The sequence below is a fragment of the Podarcis muralis genome, chromosome 3, assembly GCF_964188315.1.
Source record: "Podarcis muralis chromosome 3, rPodMur119.hap1.1, whole genome shotgun sequence".
NCBI lineage: Eukaryota > Metazoa > Chordata > Lepidosauria > Squamata > Lacertidae > Podarcis > Podarcis muralis.
The window spans coordinates 14,096,875-14,117,139 of NC_135657.1; the positions used below are offsets into that span (position 1 = coordinate 14,096,875).

The window sequence follows — 20,265 nt, forward strand, 5'->3', positions numbered from 1 at the left end:
GAGCGTGAAGCCAGGAGCCCTTCAAGTGCCGTATATAATGTTTGTTTTGTTCTCGCAAGGAATCACTCCTTTATTGTGGCAGCACCTAGGCTGGATCTAGACACACCAAAAGAACATTTCAGGGGGGGGAAATGTGTTGTAACCTTTATAATGACAAATCACATTGGCAAAAAGGGAACTCCACAGCGCCATCTGGTGTCACACTGTTATACCGTATATAAAACACTTTTTCTTTATCAATCTAGCTGATTCCCTCCTCTCCGGAACATCCTTCCCATTGATATTAGGCAGCTGCCTGCTAAAAAGACGTTTGTTTAGGCAAACGTTAGCTAGACATGTAATTTGAACAGGTAAATTTGATTTACTAAGTGTATTTTTTTAAAAAAAACTGCTGATTTTAATTATATTTTGATACATTTTGGGTCAACTTGTTCTTATTATCTCATTTTACCTCTGTTTTTAACAAACATTTTATAGTGTTTTACTTAAACTGCTTGGAAGGTTTTTTTATGATTAAATCATGGTAAATAAATCATTTTGTCTGCCTCATTCCCAGCAACTTGTATCCAGGGATTTGCTGCCCATGAAGTACAGAATTTCTTGGTAGCTTTCATGGGTAATACCTGTGAATAGGGACACCCTCCATATTTTTTTCTGGGCCCCTTGCCACCATTGCACACGCTATAGCAATCAACTCTATAATTAAGTGTTGCACAAGTAACGACATTCATTTGACGGTCTTGAATCTACTGTCAATCACTTCCATGGGTGACCCTGAATGCTAGTTTTATGGAAGAGGAAGAAGGTGGGTGGGAGAAAAATAATAATCTGTCTACTTTCTCCACACAATTCAAAATGCCATGACCTGGTGAAAAAGCCACGTGAAAATTGCTCCAAGCTTTTTTGGAAGGAAAAAGTGGGATTTATATGAAACGAACATAAATGTTTCATTATGCCATGGCCCAAACAGTGCTGTGTGGCTAGCAGTGTTCTTTTATTGTTATCTCTCTCCCCCCTTTCTTTTTTCTAAAAAAAGGATGGATTTTATTAAATTTTTCCAATATCTAAGTTGGAAAGAAAACCCAATATGCCATATAGTGATGCTGCAGCAAAAAACAACAAAACCGCAAAAGGGACCGGAAGAAATATGAGAAAGGGGAATAAAAAAACCCCTGCCAAATATACTGATAAATATATATTGCATAGGTATATGTTCAGTTCCATATTTTAGAGCCTTTGTAGAAACTTCTTAGTATGGAAGTTAAAAGCAGAAGAAACTCATTGCAGTTGAAACAGTAGCAACACACACATATATTAAGGTGCTGCTTTTGACCTTTAAAGCCCTTCACGGCCTAGGACCCTCATACCTACGGGACCGCCTCTCCTGGTATGCCCCACAGAGAGCCTCAAGGTCCATAAATAGCAACACCCTAGTGGTCCCGGGCCCTAAGGAAGTTAGATTGGCTTCAACCAGAGCCAGGGCCTTTTCAACACTGGCTCCAGCCTGGTGGAACGCTCGGCCTCATGAGACCAGGGCCCTGCAGGATCTGATTTCTTTCCGCAGGGCCTGTAAGACAGAGTTGTTCCACCTGGCCTTTGGCTTGGAGCCAATTTGATTCCCTCCCTCTCTTTCTTTTTTCTTTTCCTTCTCCTGCGATGAGGCTACATTTTAATATTTTAATGTTTCAATATTTTAATGTTGTATTTTAATTTTGTTTTTAAGTTGTAATCATTCAACATGTTTTTATTATTGCTTGTAAGCCGCTCTGAGCCCGGCCTTGGCTAGGGAGGGCGGGGTATAAATAAATATTATTATTATTATTATTATTATTATTATTATTATTATTATTATATATTCTTTAACGTTTAATTGTAATTATTTTATTGTGCTCTCCAAAGGGGATGAGAGCACTGTATTAAGGTGATTTCATTCCCCTTTATGGGGTCAGGTCCAGAAAATACTACAGGATGATTGTCCCTTGGCTCCATGGCCAGCTGATTTGTGATGTGCAACAGGACATAATATGTGAATTCTCTGGTCAGAATCCATAGTCTCCAAGAAGTATACCTTTTCCTGCCTCTTATTCAGAAACGTGCAATCTGTAGGCACACATTCACACATGTATGCTTCCAGCCCACTTCCTAATCTTACATGGCCTACCACATCATCTTGGAGATTCTGCATACTGACTGAAGGATGTTCATATTGCCCAGAGAGTGCACAAAATTCCATCAAGATATGCAAATTCTCCAAGGCCTGTTGGAGATCATGCATAATGGCCAGAGAATGTATAAAATGCAGCCAATATCTGCACATTTCCCAAAGCCTGTGGGTGATTGTGCATATTAATTGGGAAATGTGCACACATGAAGCCCGGTGAATGTGCACAATGGCTGGTCGTTATGCACATTAACTGCCCAGTTTACATTCCCTTTCACATATGTATACATTCATTTATCACTGGAAATCACTACTGTGTTTTAAATGGAAATACAGTAAGTCTAACCATAGTGGGGGGAAACTGTAACCAGGTGACCTCAATCAGCTAGGAAGGTGGTAAACTGTTGATGGACCACTTAAATTCCTCTCCTGCTTTCCCTTTTTCTGGTTGTTCATCTTTAAAACACAGACTGGTGAAGGAGGACTCATGGCCACCTCACCTAAAAGTGTATATGCACATACGCCATGTATTCACACATCCATGCTTGAAATATACATCATGCTCAAATCTGGCTGTTCTGAAGCCACAATGAAGAGAGAGGCTTAAAAAAATTAAATAGAACAGCACTAGAGCAGCTAGACCGCAGGAGCATGAAGGGAGATGAGAAAGATTTTGTTCTTTGGAGGGGGAAAAAGAGGCTAGGTTAGCAGGCTCCCTCTAGCTACAGATTTTTATTTCTTCACTCCACTGAGCTTGTCTCTGGGGGTGAACGTTGCTTTCATTATAGTTAATGCACGAGACTGAAGCCACTTCACCTCTTTTTTATTTCTTTCAGTAACAGCAATCGAGGAAATGTGGAATGAATTTCTAATAAAATCACATTAACTGGCACATGACACAGTGCAATAAACTTGCTACCCCCCCCCCAAAAAAAAATCATTACGGTGGTTTCCCCCCTTTTCTTTATTTGACAGCACTTTTAACAGATCACATAATTAGGGTTGCCATATGCCCTCTTTTTCCAGGACATGTCCTCTCCTCCAGGTCTGGTTGTCATATGTTCTCTTTTCCCCAGGCACGCCCTCTTTTTCAGGATTATAATTTCTGTCCTGGCAGATTTTTGAAATTTGGCAAAATTATTGGGGGGGGGGTTGTCTGATTTTCTTGTTTACAGTAACCCAAGATAATTTTTCCAGTGCATTAGACTCAGAACTAAGGCACTGGGCTAAGCTGGTCTGCAGCAGAAAATCACAACAGAGCAGCATCTTAAACTAGCTACATAATGCATACCGTAAATCCCTTCTCTGGTGGCTGAACTAAAAAGATGCTGGCTCAGCTACAAGATCTTAGAGAAGGAGCCTGGGAGGGCAAAAGTTAACATCCCCCTGCCCTCAAGGAGAGTCTATATGTACATACTAAACAGTTTAATAAATTGATCTGTGCACACTTGTGTTCACAAAGATGTGAACATGAACCCAAATACTTTCATGTAAGTGAGGGAACAATACATATTATTATTATTTGCTGTTGAAAGTCCCCCCCCCCCCCAATAATTGGATGGTGTTTTCAAGCAAATCAGTCCCTGCAGAATAGATTAGTCCTGCCAAATTTCACAGGTTTTCTTCTTTTTTTGAGTAGGAAACTTATTTTGTTTCAACCCCCCCCCCAAAAAAAGGTCTAGGTCCCTCCCCCCATTTCCTGCCAGAATTGAATTTTGATTGCAGGTGTGGCTGTGCTTTCTGAGGGGATGAAATCTGCCAACTTTCAGAAAAATAAGTGCAGCAGTTCTCTAGCAAGGGCATTGTTTGCAGGTTTGGGGTGAGAAAATAGAAACTGTGTTCCTTTGCCTAGTCTTTTTTTTTATGTGTGTGGATATTCACTTTGAAAATGGGAGAATAAGGGAAGTACCCCGGGTATGAAACCTGCCAAATAGGTACAAGGCCTATTATGCCAGAAGACATCTGAAGGCAGCCCTGTTTAGGGAAGCTTTAAATGTTTAATAGGTTATTGTATTTTAGTGTTTTGTTGGAAGCCGTCCAGAGTGGCTGGGAAAACCCAGCCAGATAGGCGGGGTATATATAATAAATTATTATTATTATTATTATTATTATTATTATTATTATTATTATTATTATACCTTTGCTTTTTTTTTAAGTAGGCTAACCCTGCTGCTTTTGCTCTGCTCTGAGCCAATACCTAGACCCCAGCCTGACCCTCTCAGGAGTCTTTGGTGAGCTGTGCAGGTGGGAAAAGGAAAGTTTGATTGCACAAGATTCTTTCCACTTCCACACTGAATACAGCCCATCAGTGAAATGAGCTGAAGAACAATTTTTCACATAACGGTCAGTTAAGGCAGTGACCATATAGGCCATGTAGCTGTGTGTGTCACAAAAGCAGAGGCTTTGTAGACTGAGAAATTGCCATTTTAAGCTTATGATTATTACTTACTTCCTGTATTTATACATGGCACATTTATAAATACGTTCTAGATTTCCATTTCATGTTTCTGCCAACTAAATTAACATTTAAAACAATGAGATAAGGTGGCATCGAACCAAGTTTTTGTTCGGAGTGGACGCATTGAAATGAAAGAGCATGACTAAGTCAGGTCCATTAATTCCAGTGTAACTTAGCTGAATACAATCTAATAGGCATGATATACATGGGTTGGTTGGGGGGTGGCAGGTGGGAAAGCAGGATATGGAAGCCCAGGTGCCAGTATTTACATAGATATCTTAATTGTTATAATATTCAGCTAGGTGCTGGGAAGAAGAGCCAAGGTGATCAAATCTAATTAGGAACAGTTGAGGGAGTTGGGTATGCTTAGCCAGGAAAAGAGGAGGCTAAAGGAGATATGCTAGCTGTCCTCAAATATCTAAAAGGCTGACACAAGGAAGATGGAGCAAGCTTGTTTTCTCCTGCTCTGGAAGGTAGGACTCAAACCAATGGCTCCAAGTTGCAAGAAAGGAGACTCCAACTAATCAGGAAGAACTTTCTGACGCTAAGAGCTGTTAGACATTGGAATGGTCTCCCTTGGGAGGTGGTGGACACTCCTTCCTTGGAGGCTTGTAAGCAGAGATTGAGTGGCCATCTGTCATGGATGCTTTAGTTGTGGTTCCTGCATTGCAGCGGTTTGGAGTAGATGACTTTTGGGTTCACTTCCAACTCTACAATTCTGTGATTCAGCAGAGATAATCTAGGATCAAGGCTGAAAAATGGAAGCACATCATTTATCTAGTTCATTCTTGATATAAGTTTCCCATGTGCTTCACAATCTTGACCAATGATTTTTGTTTTTTAAAAAAATCTTAATCATAATTTAGTGAACACTTTCTCATGGTATAGATATTGTTTCTTTAGGGAAATATCGGTTGCGAGTTTTAATACTTCTTTCTTCAGCTTTAGATGAGACAGTTTTTATCAGTTTTTTGGATCAAATAGTTAATCGCTGAATGCCACTTTCCTTGCAAATCGCTGATGGTTCCACAGATATAGTAATTACAGTGTTATAGGTACTGGAAACCAGGCCTTTATAGATATATAAAGTATGCAATATTGTTGCTGTATTCCCCCCCCCCCCATCAATTTTGTGGCAGAACAAGTACCCTGCTGTTGTGTAACTGGCATTTGTATTAAAATGTTTGATGAGACAGATTTGCAACCAATTTATTTTTATGGCAGGCAGTTGCATAGGTTCAACAGAAAATGTCAGGCCTCTTAATAAATAAAGGAAGAAATCTCTAATTTTATTTAAGTTTGGGCACCCCATTATTTAAATGGGTTTTTTTCCCTGTACTTGGTAGAAAAGAGGACAATAAAAATAAAAACTAGTAGCAAAAGTGGGGAAGCTAATTAAAATGGTCAGATATCTTCCATACTGAAAAAGTGTTTTTGTCCAGATTTTGTATTGTGATTCTGCAGCAAGCGAGAGTGAAGAAGCTGTTTTGAAGGGAAGGGCATCTTAAGTATTTGAGGAGGTCATCAATGCCTACTAGTATTGTTGACGATTTGCGACCTCCAAGATCAGAGACAGCATGCTTCTGAATACTAGTTCCTGGGGAGCAACAACAGAAGAGGGCTGTTTGTTATTCCCTGCTTGTAGGCTGCCTAGAGAAGGCATCCCCAAACTCGGCCCTCCAGCTGTTTTGGGACTACAACTCCTATCATCCCTGCTGCCCCAGAGAAGCGGACACGGAGCAATGGATCCAAAGTACATGAAAGAAGATTCCACCTAAACATTAGGAAGAACTTCCTGACAGTAAGAGCTGTTCGACAGTGGAATTTGCTGCCAAGGAGTGTGGTGGAGTCTCCTTCTTTGGAGGTCTTTAAGCAGAGGCTTGACAACCATATGTCAGGAGTGCTCTGATGGTGTTTCCTGCTTGGCAGTGGGTTGGACTCGATGGCCCTTGTGGTCTCTTCCAACTCTATGATTCTATGATTCTATGATCCCTAGCTAACAGGACCAGTGGTCAGGGATGATGGGAATTGTAGTCCCAAAACAGCTGGAGGGCCGATTTTGGAGATGCCTGTCCTAGAGGCATGTGATTGGCCACTATGGGAAACAAGATGCAAGGCAGGCTAGGGCTTTGTTCTCATCTGGTAGGGCTCCTTATCATTTTATGTTTGAGTTAGATAGTCCCATTTCTCTTCTCTTGACATCACTGTGCATTGTATTTTTTTAGAATCTGTTTTTGGCATTAGCCCCCCACCCCACCCCAGTGATAATGGTGTTGAAATTGAGAATGTCTGGGAAAGAAAGTTGCATTTGGGAAGTGCAATCATTTTCACTTGCAACAGGCATATATTCTTATTGCAAATATTGTATACGGTTAGGCACAACAGGTTGTATTCAACCAAGTCCTACTCTGAGTAGACTCACTGAAATTAATTAACCCATGGGTTTACTCTGTGTAAGGCTAGCTCTGAATACCACCCAATATTTACAGTATTATTCATTCCAGTTGAACTGCTCCATATTCTTTTAACAAGTTGAATTCTTTGACTGGGATCTGTTTACATAGTGTTTGCAAAGAAGCTAACTTGGATTGGTCATGCAAAGGCCTGACAATGAATGCAAATAAAAGATAGGAAATCAGGCAGCCCTTGTTTAGTAGGATGTACAATTTAAAGCTGTATGTACAGTAGTCATTGATGGTTGGTGCATTTGAGTAATTGCTTGCAGAAACGTTGGTCCTATATCCATTTTTTGGAGTGGGATAATTAATTAATCCCAATTTTTCAAAGGCCTTTTGAGCATCTAATGACAGAATGATCATAGGGGATTTGGTTACATTACTATCATTAATCACATGTGAAAGCCTGAAAACCAAATCTGTAAGCTTTCTATGTGGTACAAATACAATCTGGTGTATCCTAATTTCAGAGAATATCAGTGAACCTAGACAATTGGTAAAAGCTGCACTGGAAATCTTAGAAATGTGTTTTAATAAAGAATCAATGCAATCCCGGAGAAATGGAGTTTTTATTGGTTTGGCTGCAGTCCTAAAGCCACTTATTTAGAAGTAAGCTGCACTGAATTCAATCTGACTTGCTTCTGAGTAAACATGGTTGTTAGGATTGTGCTTATTACTGTGAGTTGTATCCGACAAAGCTACCTTATTCGTGCAAGAAAATCAACGTTTCCCCCCTCTCCACCCCACAACATGGCAAATCTGCTTTGTGAGTTCCCCTAACCCTCTGGAGAAGATTGGGGAGGGGGTCATGGAGTACAGGGAGAGGAAAGGGAGAATAAGTTCCAGTGTGCAAGCAGAAATCCTTGTGCAAACAAAACAACTTTATTGGATACAACCCACTGTGTGTAATTTGAACACGCGTATATCACAGGGTTATGTATACTGTTGAAAAGTAATCTTAGTTAATAGCCAAAAGGCCTTACATTGGATGTAGAACTTGGCTTCAAAAAAAGTCTTCTAGGCTTTGGGCTGTATGATTAATTATTATTTTTAGCTTAGTAATTATTTGTTTGATTTCGTTTTCTGTTATTTCTTGATTTAGAAATTGCTGCTTTTTTTGCAAAGACTGAATCCAGATCCTATCCAGGTAAGTATCAATGTCTGTTTCTATGAGTCAGTCTGTGGCATATACAGTAATCTGAAAATGAACCTCACACTTGCAGTCCGGCTGAAGGTCCCATTTAGGAGAACCTAAACACACTGTTTCAGTTCTATAGTCTCTTCCTCTTCCTCCTCCTCCTCCTCCCTTCCCATCCTGTCCCTTCCCAGTTCCAATCCATATGCCATTACTGCATAGTCATTGCCCAGTACACAAGTTGTTTCTGCTGCCCACCAAATCCCCACCCCACTCATACCTGCAAATCAGAGTGGACCACAAAGGAAGAGAAAGCAGTAGTTAGGTCAGCTTCCCAGCTCCATGTTCAGGAAGATGCTGCAATTGAGACAGTGCATTCAAAGCTAAGTGCAGCAAAGATAATCTTCTGCCATCTCCTAAACTTGGAAAAGGGGAAGAAGATGGCTGCCAATTTCATATCCTTGCTCTGAAAGTTCTGCAGGCTGTCAGGGACAAGACTCTGGCCTTCCAGTGTAAGGTTCTGGCAAACAAAAAAATTGGCAGGTTTCAAGGCCAGCCAAAATATGTGCACCCCTGGAGATATAATTGTGCACAGAATTAGATACAGTCCTTATGGATGTCCTTGATGTTGTATTGATATGTTGGTCTCATGTGTTGTTACTGATGTTGTGTTCCTACCTGACCAGTTGGTATTTTGAACAAGAAGTCAACCATTTAGAATTACAGTTTCTGAATTTGTAGTATGATTCGTTTACGTCCTCACCTTATGTTTCTTACCAATGTAAGAATGCATTCTAGTTTCAAAGGGTTATTGAATTCTTTGGCTACCATATGGATTGTATACCTTCATTTGACACTATTCCCCCCCCCTCCCCCAAAGCATAGGGTTTATTCTGAAGCTGCTGGAGACTGGTTGTCCGTAAATCTGCATAGTGCCTGTCACTAGTAAATGGTCAGAATCGGTTATTGGTTGAATGCTAGAATCAACAATTGTCTGGGACCAATTGGGTGAAGTTAAAAGAAAATATTTGTGAAACAATGTGTTGTGACAAGTTGGGTGAGGCAAGTAGCTTCTTCAATCAACATTGCAGATGTGCCAAATATCTATCAAGTCTTATTTGCTGAAAATTGGTTGCAGGCACAGCATTTGTTTCTTAGAGAGTTATTGCTCCTTTCTAATTTGAGGTCCATACAATGTTACTAACAAAGTTACATCTTCTTTGAATTGGCTCCATTGTTCAGAAACATTCTCCAACAAGGAAACTCAAGCTGTGTTTGGGCAATAAGTAGGTCTATGAGTAATCTGTTTTCTCTTTACAAACAATATACCAATCTCTTGGGTCTCAGATAACTCCTAGCAATGCAAAATCAAACTTTTTCTAGATAGTTAATGCTACCCTACAAGACATGGAAGAACCTGAAGCTGTATAATAAGCCCCAAACTAAGAATATTTTTGCAGTTTATTATTCTGGTTTCTTTATGTTCTTCTTAGAGGATAACAAAGTCTAATTTTCATTGCTTAAAATTTTTGAGTTATTTGTTGTTGTTTTACTAGAGGTTGCCTGAATGAGGAAGCAGTTAATGAGTACAATTCCAAGGCTGCAATTGCAACTTTATTTACCTGGGAGTAAGCCCCACTGAATTCTGTAGGCTTATTTCTGAATAGATGTGATTAGGGTTGTGATGCAAATCATCAAAGGGCAGAAAATCGTTCTGTGAAGACCACACCAATATCTATGAGACCTCCCCTTTTCTATAGCTTAATAATGGAATGTGGGTGGCACTGTGGTCTAAACCACTGAGCCTCTTGGGCTTGATGATCAGAAGGTTGGCGGTTCAAATTCCCGCGACGGGGTGAGCTCCCGCTGCTCTGTCCCAGCTCTTGCCAACCTAGCAGTTCAAAAGCATACCAGTGCAAGTAGATGAATAGGTACTGCTGTGACAGAAAGGTAAATGGCGTTTCCATGTGCTCTGGCACTCATCATGGTGTCCCATTGCGCCAGAAGCAGTTTAGTCATTCTGGCCACATGGAAAGCTGTCTGTGGACAAACGCCGGCTCCCTCGGCCTGGAAGCAAGTTGAGCGCCACACCCCATAGTTGCCTTTGACTGGACTTAACCGTCCAGGGGTCCTTTACCTTTGTAGCTTAATAGCAATCAAATAGCAACAATGATCAAAACAGAAGAAATTCATCTGTTAAGGCTCATAAGGCGATCCTAAATCTGAGCTTGGAAGATGCCTGTTCTCTTGAGAAAGTTACAAGAAGAGAGTGTCAAATTACGTAGTCATGGTTATCCTCAAACCAAAACAAGATTATGAGTTGGTTTTTATGCCCCATGTTTGTCAGAGAAGGAACCTTTTTCAGATAAAAGTATAAGTACACATTATTGATTAGGTTTGATGGGGAGGGTCCAGTATGGTATGGATCTTTCAATATAAGATTACATGTCACTCCAGTGGGCTCCAGCATCCGGAGATTTTGAAAATATTTTTGAAACCAATCAGAATTCTGCATTAACCAAGTGTTTTAAAAATGCACTGAAGTCCACATCACCAAAGATGACCAGCCTCAGTAATAGCTACATAGTTTGTTAGCAGACAAAGCAGAAGGAAATGTCCATTTTTCTTTCCTAATGGACCCTCCCTGTGCCCTTACTGGATTTCTAGGAAATTGTGATGCAGACATGCTTTGGATGAAAAGGGTGGTGTCTTGTAGTAAACCTTGGCTGTGTGACCAGCCTTCTGATTTCAGAACAATAATTCCTATTTACCTAACAACAATTCACCAATTTTCCTGAAGGTGCAAAGAGACTTGCCGCAACTGCAGCTAGAATGAAGATGGACTGGGCATTTGCCTTGATGTAATTTCTTGGGGTGGGGGTGAGGAGAGAGACTCAGTGCTGGCACACATTAAGGCTGATCCAAAGCCATTCATTCTGAATCAATTAATAAGGTTTCTTCTTCAGACATCTCTATTTTTAGGTTTTGGAAATTGACCTTTCCAAACAACTGGACACCCAGCTGATGGGAAGTAAATCACCATATTTTTTGCTCTATAAGATGCACCTAGTTTTTGGCGGAGGAAAACAAGAAAAAAAATATTCTAAATCCCAGAAGCCAGAACAGCAAGAGGGATCACTGCGCAGCGAAAGCAGCGATCCCTCTTGCTGTTCTGGCTTCTGGGATAGCTGCACAGCCTGCATTCACTCCATAAGATGCACACACATTTCCCCTTACTTTTTAGGAGGGGAAAAGTGAGTCTTATAGAGCAAAAAATACAGTAGCTCCCGTGAGAAAGGATTGAAGGGTTTATGTTGAATTTGAAACCTTTAAGGATTTTGTTTGGTTAAAGCTGTAGAACAAGGGTAGAGAATCCCATTCCCACTACCCCAGCCCCCTGGCGCATCACCCACTATTCCAACACATAGCACAAAACCTCCAAATAAAAACAACAAACCCATAGTTTGTTGGTCAATGTATGCGGTTCTAAACATAGTTTTATCCCTAACAGTTGAATAGTTTGGTACTTTTGAGCCAAGAAATGCATCACAAAATTTGGAAGAAGGTGAATCAGAAGCTTCTTCTTTGGCGATCACTCGTAGCCAAGTAAGATTGTCTTCCATAAACACTGTTTTAACAGAATCAGAAGCCTAAGTAAGTTTGGATCTGTGCATTTATTCTGGGAGCTGCCAATAAGATCAGTTCCAAGCAGAATGACTCTCCATCACCTGCATGTGCGTGTATGAAAAATTATAGGGTGCTTTCTTTGGTTCTGCATAAGAACATGAACAGAGCCTTGCTAGATCAGACAATGGCTCCATCTAGTCTAGGATTTTGCTTCCTACAGCATCATTAACACTTAACCAGATGCTTCTGAGAAGCTTACAAGCATGGCATAAAGGGCACCCCCTTTCTCCCAGCTGCTGGTAATTAGAGATAACCTGCACCTGAACATAGAGGTACTATTTATCTAGAATGCATCTTGCTCAGCAAGTGATTCCCCCCCCCCGCCCTCCCAGTTCTTTCCTAGCCCTGTCTGTCACAACAGTATTATTCAACAGAGCTATTTAGCTACTTAGCTTGCAGTGTTCCCCTTGCAATGAAGAGAGTAGAAAGAGAATATCTGTACAGCTGAATTCATCTTCCTCACTTTCTCCCCTCACCCCCACTGTGTCATCTGATGGGGAAATAATTGTCATCTTCAATGTCACATTGAGTGGCATTCTCTCCAAAATAAGGAAATGAAAGTTTACTGTCAGAAGATATGAAGAAGCGCACTTACTCCCCTCAAATGAAAGCTATCATTAGCAGATAAGGAGCTCTGTTTTTCAACTCGGTCCTATTCACATGGAGTGCATACGGCTGACAAGAATGAGCAGTGACTTTGACCATATTCACAGCTGAGGAAGGGAAAGAAATTCAGTTCAGTTCAATTTTAAAGGCGAACCAACTTATGTGCACTTTCTGAAAACTGTATGTGAACTGAAACATTTGCATCTTTTGAAACTCACACTTCTGTGGATTTTGCAATCCAGCCAGGTATTACATGAAATTCAGAAACATAAAAATCTCATTTCAGTCAGTCTGCAATCTTAAAACAAGTATCATGAACATTCATAATTCTAGTTTGAATTTATTATAATATGCACATATTTACAAATGTGCATTTTCATTAATGCAACACACTTTTGTACACTATTTTCACTAATATAACGCACATTTGTGACCTCTTTACCCTAGTGTATACTTTCCTGTATACATTACTTGGCTGGAGAACTACATTGCATAATTTAGAGAAGTGCAAATTTCAAAGGATGACACTGTTTTGGTTTGTCTATTGTTTCAGAAACTGCACATTAGGTAGGTCTGTCTTAATATGTGATTTAACCCTGTTCCATCAACAGCAGCGCAATCTGTTAAGAAGCAGGGTTTGGGTTTGGTACAACTTTATGCCAGCTAGACTTAACGCCAGCTTGGTTTCCGCTGGAATCTTGTACAGTGGTACCTTGGGTTAAGTACTTAATTTGTTCATTCTTAACCTGAAACTGTTCTTAACCTGAAGACCACTTTAGCTAATGGGGCCTCCTGCTGCCACCGCGCCGCCAGAGCATGATTTCTGTTCTCATCCTGAAGCAAAGTTCTTAACCCGAGGTACTATTTCTGGGTTAGCAGAGTCTGTAACCTGAAGCGTATGTAATCCGAGGTACCTCTGTATATAGGATTCCTCCCTATATGGTAATCAGGCCCATTGTAGTAAGACCTTTGATGCTTGGCCATCAGATTCCCAACAGTAGCATTGTTTATTGCTCCAAATGGTGTTTCCGTGAGTACATGTGTAAGATACAGGTTCAGAGGTACGCATGCGTAGGCAACTTGAGTAGAACTAGTATCGCATGTGGGTAACTTTCCTTAATTGGAGGTTTTTAAATGGGGGTTGGATGGCCACTGGCCACTGATTCTTAAGCTGTGATTTGTGTATTGCAGGGGGACGAACTAGATTACCCTTGCAGATAGAATTCATTTTAAAAGGGAGAAAATTAAGCGGTGCAGAGTGTAAAAGGCACGCTGCAAGTTACGTGTAACACTAAGGATAAGTAGCAACGTGAATGTGTGTTTTCATTGAGTGGCCTTGGCATATTAAGCATGCAGGATTCTGGAAGACAAAAAAACCTGCCCCTTGCCATCCACGTCCATATCTTCTAAAACCTTCCTCCCAAGACCTCAGGGGAGCTGCAGGTGCAAACACTGAGTGCAGCTGACCTCCGCAGAACCTCTCCTTGCTCCATTAATCATGCCAAGCCCCATTTGCAAAGAAAAATACTTTGAGTGTTTTCCAAAAACCCACTTTCATAGTGTGCTTGCCAAGAAGCGAAACACAGCAGAATTCAAAGTGTGCTCTGGGGGTGGGGCTGCGGAGCTAGACAATGCCACACAGTGCATAATGGTCCAAATTAAAGACTATTAAGCTTGAGAAGATGCAAATGAAAAAGCTGCAGCATTGTCTAAAAAGTGTTTTGTAGGAATAGCAGAACTCGCCAGACCCTCTGCCAACTTTCCCCTTCCTGCTATTCCACATCAAATTAATCATAATTATAATAACGCAAACTGTGACAAATATTCACAGCAGGCTTTCAGGACTTGGCATAAATTATTTGGGCTTCATGAGCTCATGCATTCTGTACTCGCCCTAGCCTGATGGCGTCCTTCCTGGCTCTAGCATATCACCTACACTCTTTTTGGAGTTTAACTGCTTATTGCTGCCATTGAATGCTTCTTGCCATATGGTTTCCATGTGGAAACAGTGCAGTGCTTCTGGTTGGCAGCTGCCGCATGCAGTGCCCCCAGCAAATCAGACCTGCTCAATATGTGAACCCACCCCCATTGCATGCAAAAAAAACCCCAACAGCATTGCATCTTTCCTGGTGGAGACAGGCACCAAATCATAGCATAGCTCCACGTTCTGTCACTATCCCAACAGTTGTCTGAATCTGCAGTCTTATACAGCCCCAGTAGTGAGCACCACTGAACTGAGTGAGGCACGCATCTCAGTAATAAAAGCACATTAAGATTGGGCTTTGAATACTGGGAATTGCCTGAAATTGCAAAGTTAACAGAGTAGATAAAGGTAGACAAAGGGCAAACTGAGGAAATCTTTTTTTTTGCAGTGGATAGTTTCCCTTTATTAACGACGGGGAAATCTATGTGAAGCCCTCAGTACCTTGGGAATAATTTTTTTGCAATTTAATCCCTTCCCTTATTTCGTTGTGGAATAATGATAAGTTAATAAATGGCTCAGGTGCATGATACCTCGTTGATCACATCTACAGAGCATAGGACCTTTTTTAAAAGGCAAGTTAAGTAAGTAATTCCCCAGTGCATCCGTGTTACTTAATGCTTATAGGCGTTATATCAAGAGCTTGAAATGTGTGTTGTGGGGTGTCATCTTCTGGAAGCAATGTCTAAATTAACTTACGCTATCACAATAAAAAGGTGTGCTTTTTTTTTTAAGTACCAAGGATTTATGGCGATTTAAATTCCACTAGAGCCTTCTTGTTCTCTCTCCTCCCCCATGGTTTTTTTTTTAAATATGACTATCCTTTCAGATGCTCCCCCCTCCATTTTCTTTGGTGCCTCCGTCTTCCCAGCAATCGCCTCACATGTTGTCAGAACACATTCAGAAGCAAACTGCTTGTGCATCGGAGGGACTGATATGACACTGTGTGACTGGAGTGCTAAAAGCTCTCTTCTTTAATTCTTCACTCAAAGCACCCCTTGTTGCTAAAGAGGTGCTAAAAGTGTCAGCTGGCCTTTCTATTTTAGTGCTTTCCCACCCCCCTCCGCCCCCGTCACCAGTTCCATTTGTCTCAAGGAGTTCTCACTGGCTTGCTCACTTAACATTGTCTCTTGGAGAGAACAGGGAGCATCTTCATGACACGTACACCTGGCAGCCTGGACATTGTTAAATATTGATAGCCTGAGCCTGGAAAAAACAACAACGTTCATGCTGATTGCCCATTGAGCTCAGTATGGACTGTGGCTTCCAGTCACTGTGCCTAGGCCTGCAGACCTCCAGCAAAATCTTATCCATATTTTTAATGTAGAAATGTGCCCTATTGATGTGAATGGGACTTTCTTCCAAGTAAATGGGATTGCAGCCACTGCGGGATCCAGATTTTGGAAGGGTCCTCCTCACCATCCCAAGCAGTGGAAGTCAACACATTTGGCCTACCGACCTCAGTCCCTACCTGCCTGCCTTCTTAATTGTATCTTCAGGGGAGTAGTGTTGCTTGTCAGCTTCCCTCACCTTAGACTCAATGTTGTTCTTGTAGAACTGAGCAAAGAAGAGGAGAATGGGGGACAACATAGATTTAGTTGGTGCTGGCTGTCAATGGCTCCAACTCGCACCTACTGCTTGGGCTTCACCCAAATAGTTGCAATGGACACCAGCCACTGTGATGGCTTGGGACTCGGGCTCGGAACCAGAGAAGTCTCAGTCCACACTGGATCCTTTGCCTCAGGCGGCATCTGAACCAGCGACCTGATTCTGAAGACCCCCCCAGTCTGTACAGGTTCCCCTGCAACAAGCACCAGCTAGGCCAAGTCAGGGGCCTGAGCCTGCCCTGGCTCCAGATGGGGGGATTACCTTGTTGCCTTCAGTTGGGCAATCACTTACAGCTGCCCCACTACCAGTTGGGTCAGGAGAAGCTGAAATGGCCTCTGGGTCTAGTAACCCACCGACGTCTCCCGAGCTGCAGAGACTAAGGTCTGAGAGGAGGAGAGACCTGAGTACTCGCAGGAGGAGTGCTTGCCTTTGGGCAAGACAGGGAGGTGAGTCACCGGAGGATCAGGGCCGGCCGTTACCCCAACAAAGATAAAAGGCTGTCGGACCCTGCCCCAGGTTGTGGGGGCAACGTTGCTGTTTGCTAGAACCTGCCTGAGACCCGGTGCCTGACCCTGCCTGGTTTCCTGCCTCGTATCCTGCCTTGGCCCTGTCAAACTGACTCCTCGCGGAATCCTTGGATTCAGGACCGGACCTGGACCGCTCTGCTCAGGTTAACCCCCAGGCCCAGCACAGCCACCACTTATTGCTATCATCAGTTTCTCATCAGTGTTCTGTCAAGGAGAAATTGAGCAGTGATACCTGCTTTTCTTCCTTGTCACCTTCCTTCTCCCTCTTCATTGTCTGGAGCAGAGTGAGAGGCAGATGAACAAGTAGTCCCCCAATGTCCCATGGAGAGTAGTTCTGTCCTCTTCTGGATAGTCTGTCCTCTTGGGGATAGCACCTCCCTCCAGCTGAGACAGGCAGGATTCTTTATATCCCTCCCCATACAAGGGCAGGGCCACCCCACCCTACAGACTGGCTGGCAGAGGAAGGCAGACCCCTTCACCCCAACATCTGCAATTCTCCAAGGCTCCAACCATTGGGAGAGCCCCAAAACTCAGTGAACATCATGGAAACAAGCAGGGGTTAAACTTCAGAAACAGAAACACACACACACACACACACACACACACACACTGTAGAGACAAATATAATCAGAACTGAACATGAACATGCAAATGAATCTGGCAGAAACCCTATTGCGGAGTCACCACTCAGATGCTCTCTAAGTAGATTTCCAGGCAGCTGATCCTAGGAAAAGAGGCAGGTGGACTGCCCTCCATGGGCCAGTAGGAAACTATCATTGATTGCTGCAAAGGTTTAAGAGAGAAGAATTTCCAGGGCACTGTTGTCAGTGGGCTGCCTGCTTCTGTGTGACCCCTTAGTGTGCCAATCATTGATGCCAGCCCTGATTGCAGCCCTTACATACTGTAGCACTCTAGGCACATTTAATCCTGGGTAGGTTCTACACAGATGCAGCATGGCATTCCAAATTCTGATCTATAGAAGAAATGCCTAGGGAAATGGCATTTCATTTGTAACACGTCCCAAAATCTGTTGAGCTAGGCAGGTTCATGTTCTGAAGCAGATTAGCAAACATATCCACTTAACCACTCGAATGTAGGGTGCAGCAACGGGATTTGAAAAGGAACATGAGGATCTTGTCTGCGAGGTGGGTAAGTGAAATGGCGTTGGAACCATGCAGGTACAAGGAAGGAAAGAGTTAAAATCTGGTAGCTTGTGATGGGAAAGTTCTCAGCCCGAGATCTTGAAGACAGTGCTGAGTTGGATGGATCTGGTCCTCCAGGTGTTGTAGAACTGCAATTAAGACCACCCTTAGCCTTTGGCCATGCATACTGGGGCTGATGGGACTTGTGGTCCCATCCCTGGTTATGAGATGCTACATATCTTAATGTCAAAAAGAAGGATGCCCTTGAGAATAAGCCCCTTGTGGCCCAAACTCCTAAACCTTTGTTTACTAGTTCTTATGGCAGGCAACATGATAAATATTCCACTTCCCCTTTTAGTGATCTGGCTCCTACAGTTGTTGAGCAATTGGGCCAGCAAGCTCATTGTTGATATGCGTCGTATTCTCCTGTTGCAGGAGAAACAAATTATTCTGTGCTTAAAAATAGGTAATTGCTTCTTGCATCTAATTGATTTCTAGAAATTACAATGCAGATTTGATTGGAGGAAGCTGGCGTGCTACCTGCAATCCACTCCAAAGTGAGCCGCTCATAAATCTTGCCGCCTTCTCTGCCCTCATGCAGTCAGCGAGAGATATTTAAGGAGACTTTATGGTACCTGAACCCTGAAGGATGTGCCTTAACCTGTAGGAAAGCAGCACAGCCGTAACATCCATCTCGCCGCAGTGTCATGACTTGACTGTTAATCTAAAGCATTGCTTCCAGCTAGTTGGCCAGATAGGAGTCGATTTTTATACCATGGATATTAGATGCAGCAACATCTTTAGGGTAGGCTTGAGCTTCTTGTGGCTCACCAAGTAGAGTGTCACCTACCCCCAAAGAAGATTAATGAATCTCTCCTGTTTTTGCTGAATGCCAGGGATGGCAAAATGGAGGAAGGGGAAAACTTGGTTGCAGCATTGGTGGGTCACAAATTCTTTGCGCCCATTACAAACTCTCACATCAGTTATTATATCTGTTGAGAGCTCTTCATGAGACCATTGCATTTGGGGCAGCAAATCCCACCCACTATCTACCCTGCGGTGATGTTATGGAAGTTCTAAGTAGGGTTTGGTTTCTCAAACCTTTTAAATGGGTGGGGAGCCCGTGATCCCCCTGGATGTTTCTGGACTGCAGCTCCCATCAGTCCTTGCCAGCATAGCCCCATAGTCAGAGACTATGTGACTTGTAGTCCAACAACATCTGGAAAACCACAGGGCTAGCCATCCCCTGTCTTTAAAAAAAATAATGCCCATATCTTTACCGGGAAATTTTGTGGTGATTCTTATGTGCAGCAGTCTCTATCATCCCACTGCTGCTTGTGAAAATCTGTTGATTGGAATGATTGAATATTAAAAATGTCAGCGTGATCGAGTCCCTTCCCCGGTCTGCCTTTAAAATTATGCAAAATAGCATCTGTCTGTCTGCTTTTCCCATTGTCTACAGAAACAGGATCTAAGCAACTTCTCCTAGCTGCTCCTTGAGAGGTTTCTGAGCAGAGGCCAGATGGCCATCTGTCAAGGATGCTTTAGCTGAGATTCCTGCATTGCAGGGGGTTGGACTAGATGACCCTCGGTGTCTCTTCCAACTCTGCAATTCCATGATCCTGTGAAAGAGAGGGGAAGATCCCCAGCCCTGCTTTTCTTTAAGCAGCAGCAGTGGAGTGCCGTGACCCTTCCGCTGGTGACTCATAAATAAAGAGAAAGACCTTTGCCCTAGTGCAACACCAACTTTGCCTTGGCTTCCCAAATTAGAATAAGGAGAGCAGAGCCAATTTTTCAATAGTTAGGGCATACCGACTGAGCTCTGGCCCTTTCCAACAAGGAGGGCACTGCAAGGGACAGCGGGCCTGCTGCACTGTGGGCAGAGGAATCTGAAAGGTGCACCACTTATTACTTATTATCTCTGCTTACATGAAATATTTGGCACTTGAGTTTGGAGTATCGTATAAGGCAAGTGCTGAATTCGGAAAGACTCTAAAATATTAACTTCCCATACTTTTCTCTCTCTCCAACTGTTAATCATTGTCTAGTCCATTATCAGTGTGCGGGGAGTTCTGTATTTCCCAGTTTCACTCACCAATAGCAGAGCTTCTATTCCTGCCCCCACCCATGTTTCGTGTGTTTCTCTGTTAGTTTTGCTTGCTACTGCACCTGGCAGCAGTGGCAACTATGTTGGCAGCCTGACAGATATTTTGCATCTTCCACAATGCCCTATACCTAGGGTTGTAGCCAAAGCTAGTCCTACTCAGAGTAGATGCATAGAGGTTAATAGACACAAGTAACTACAGTGCATTAATTGTAGGAGGCCAAGTATGAATAAAAAAAACTGAATACTACCGTAAGTGTCATTCTGGGGCTCTGTGCAAGTTCATTTGGGAAACAGCTACCACCACAAAACAATGGTCAAGATTATTCAGAGAAGAAAAGAAATCTCTGGGGGAAAATGCCTCCTGGGAAATTTCAGCTCAGCTCTAGACTAGGGTCAG

The 20,265-nt window shown here is 42.5% G+C and overlaps 1 protein-coding gene across 26 annotated transcripts in view; it reads left to right on the forward strand.

The window, feature by feature from the left end:
• Positions 1-20,265, forward strand: part of NRXN1 (neurexin 1) — a 985,083-nt gene that overhangs the window by 220,071 nt on the left and 744,747 nt on the right. For 14 of the 26 annotated variants that reach the window (XM_077925450.1, XM_077925448.1, XM_077925461.1 and 11 more), the window contains one exon: positions 8,178-8,222. The exons of the other annotated variants lie outside the window; for them this stretch is intronic. In XM_077925450.1, the coding sequence (XP_077781576.1) occupies positions 8,178-8,222 (45 nt within the window). The remainder of the gene's footprint in view (positions 1-8,177; positions 8,223-20,265) is intronic. 26 annotated transcript variants of the gene reach the window in all.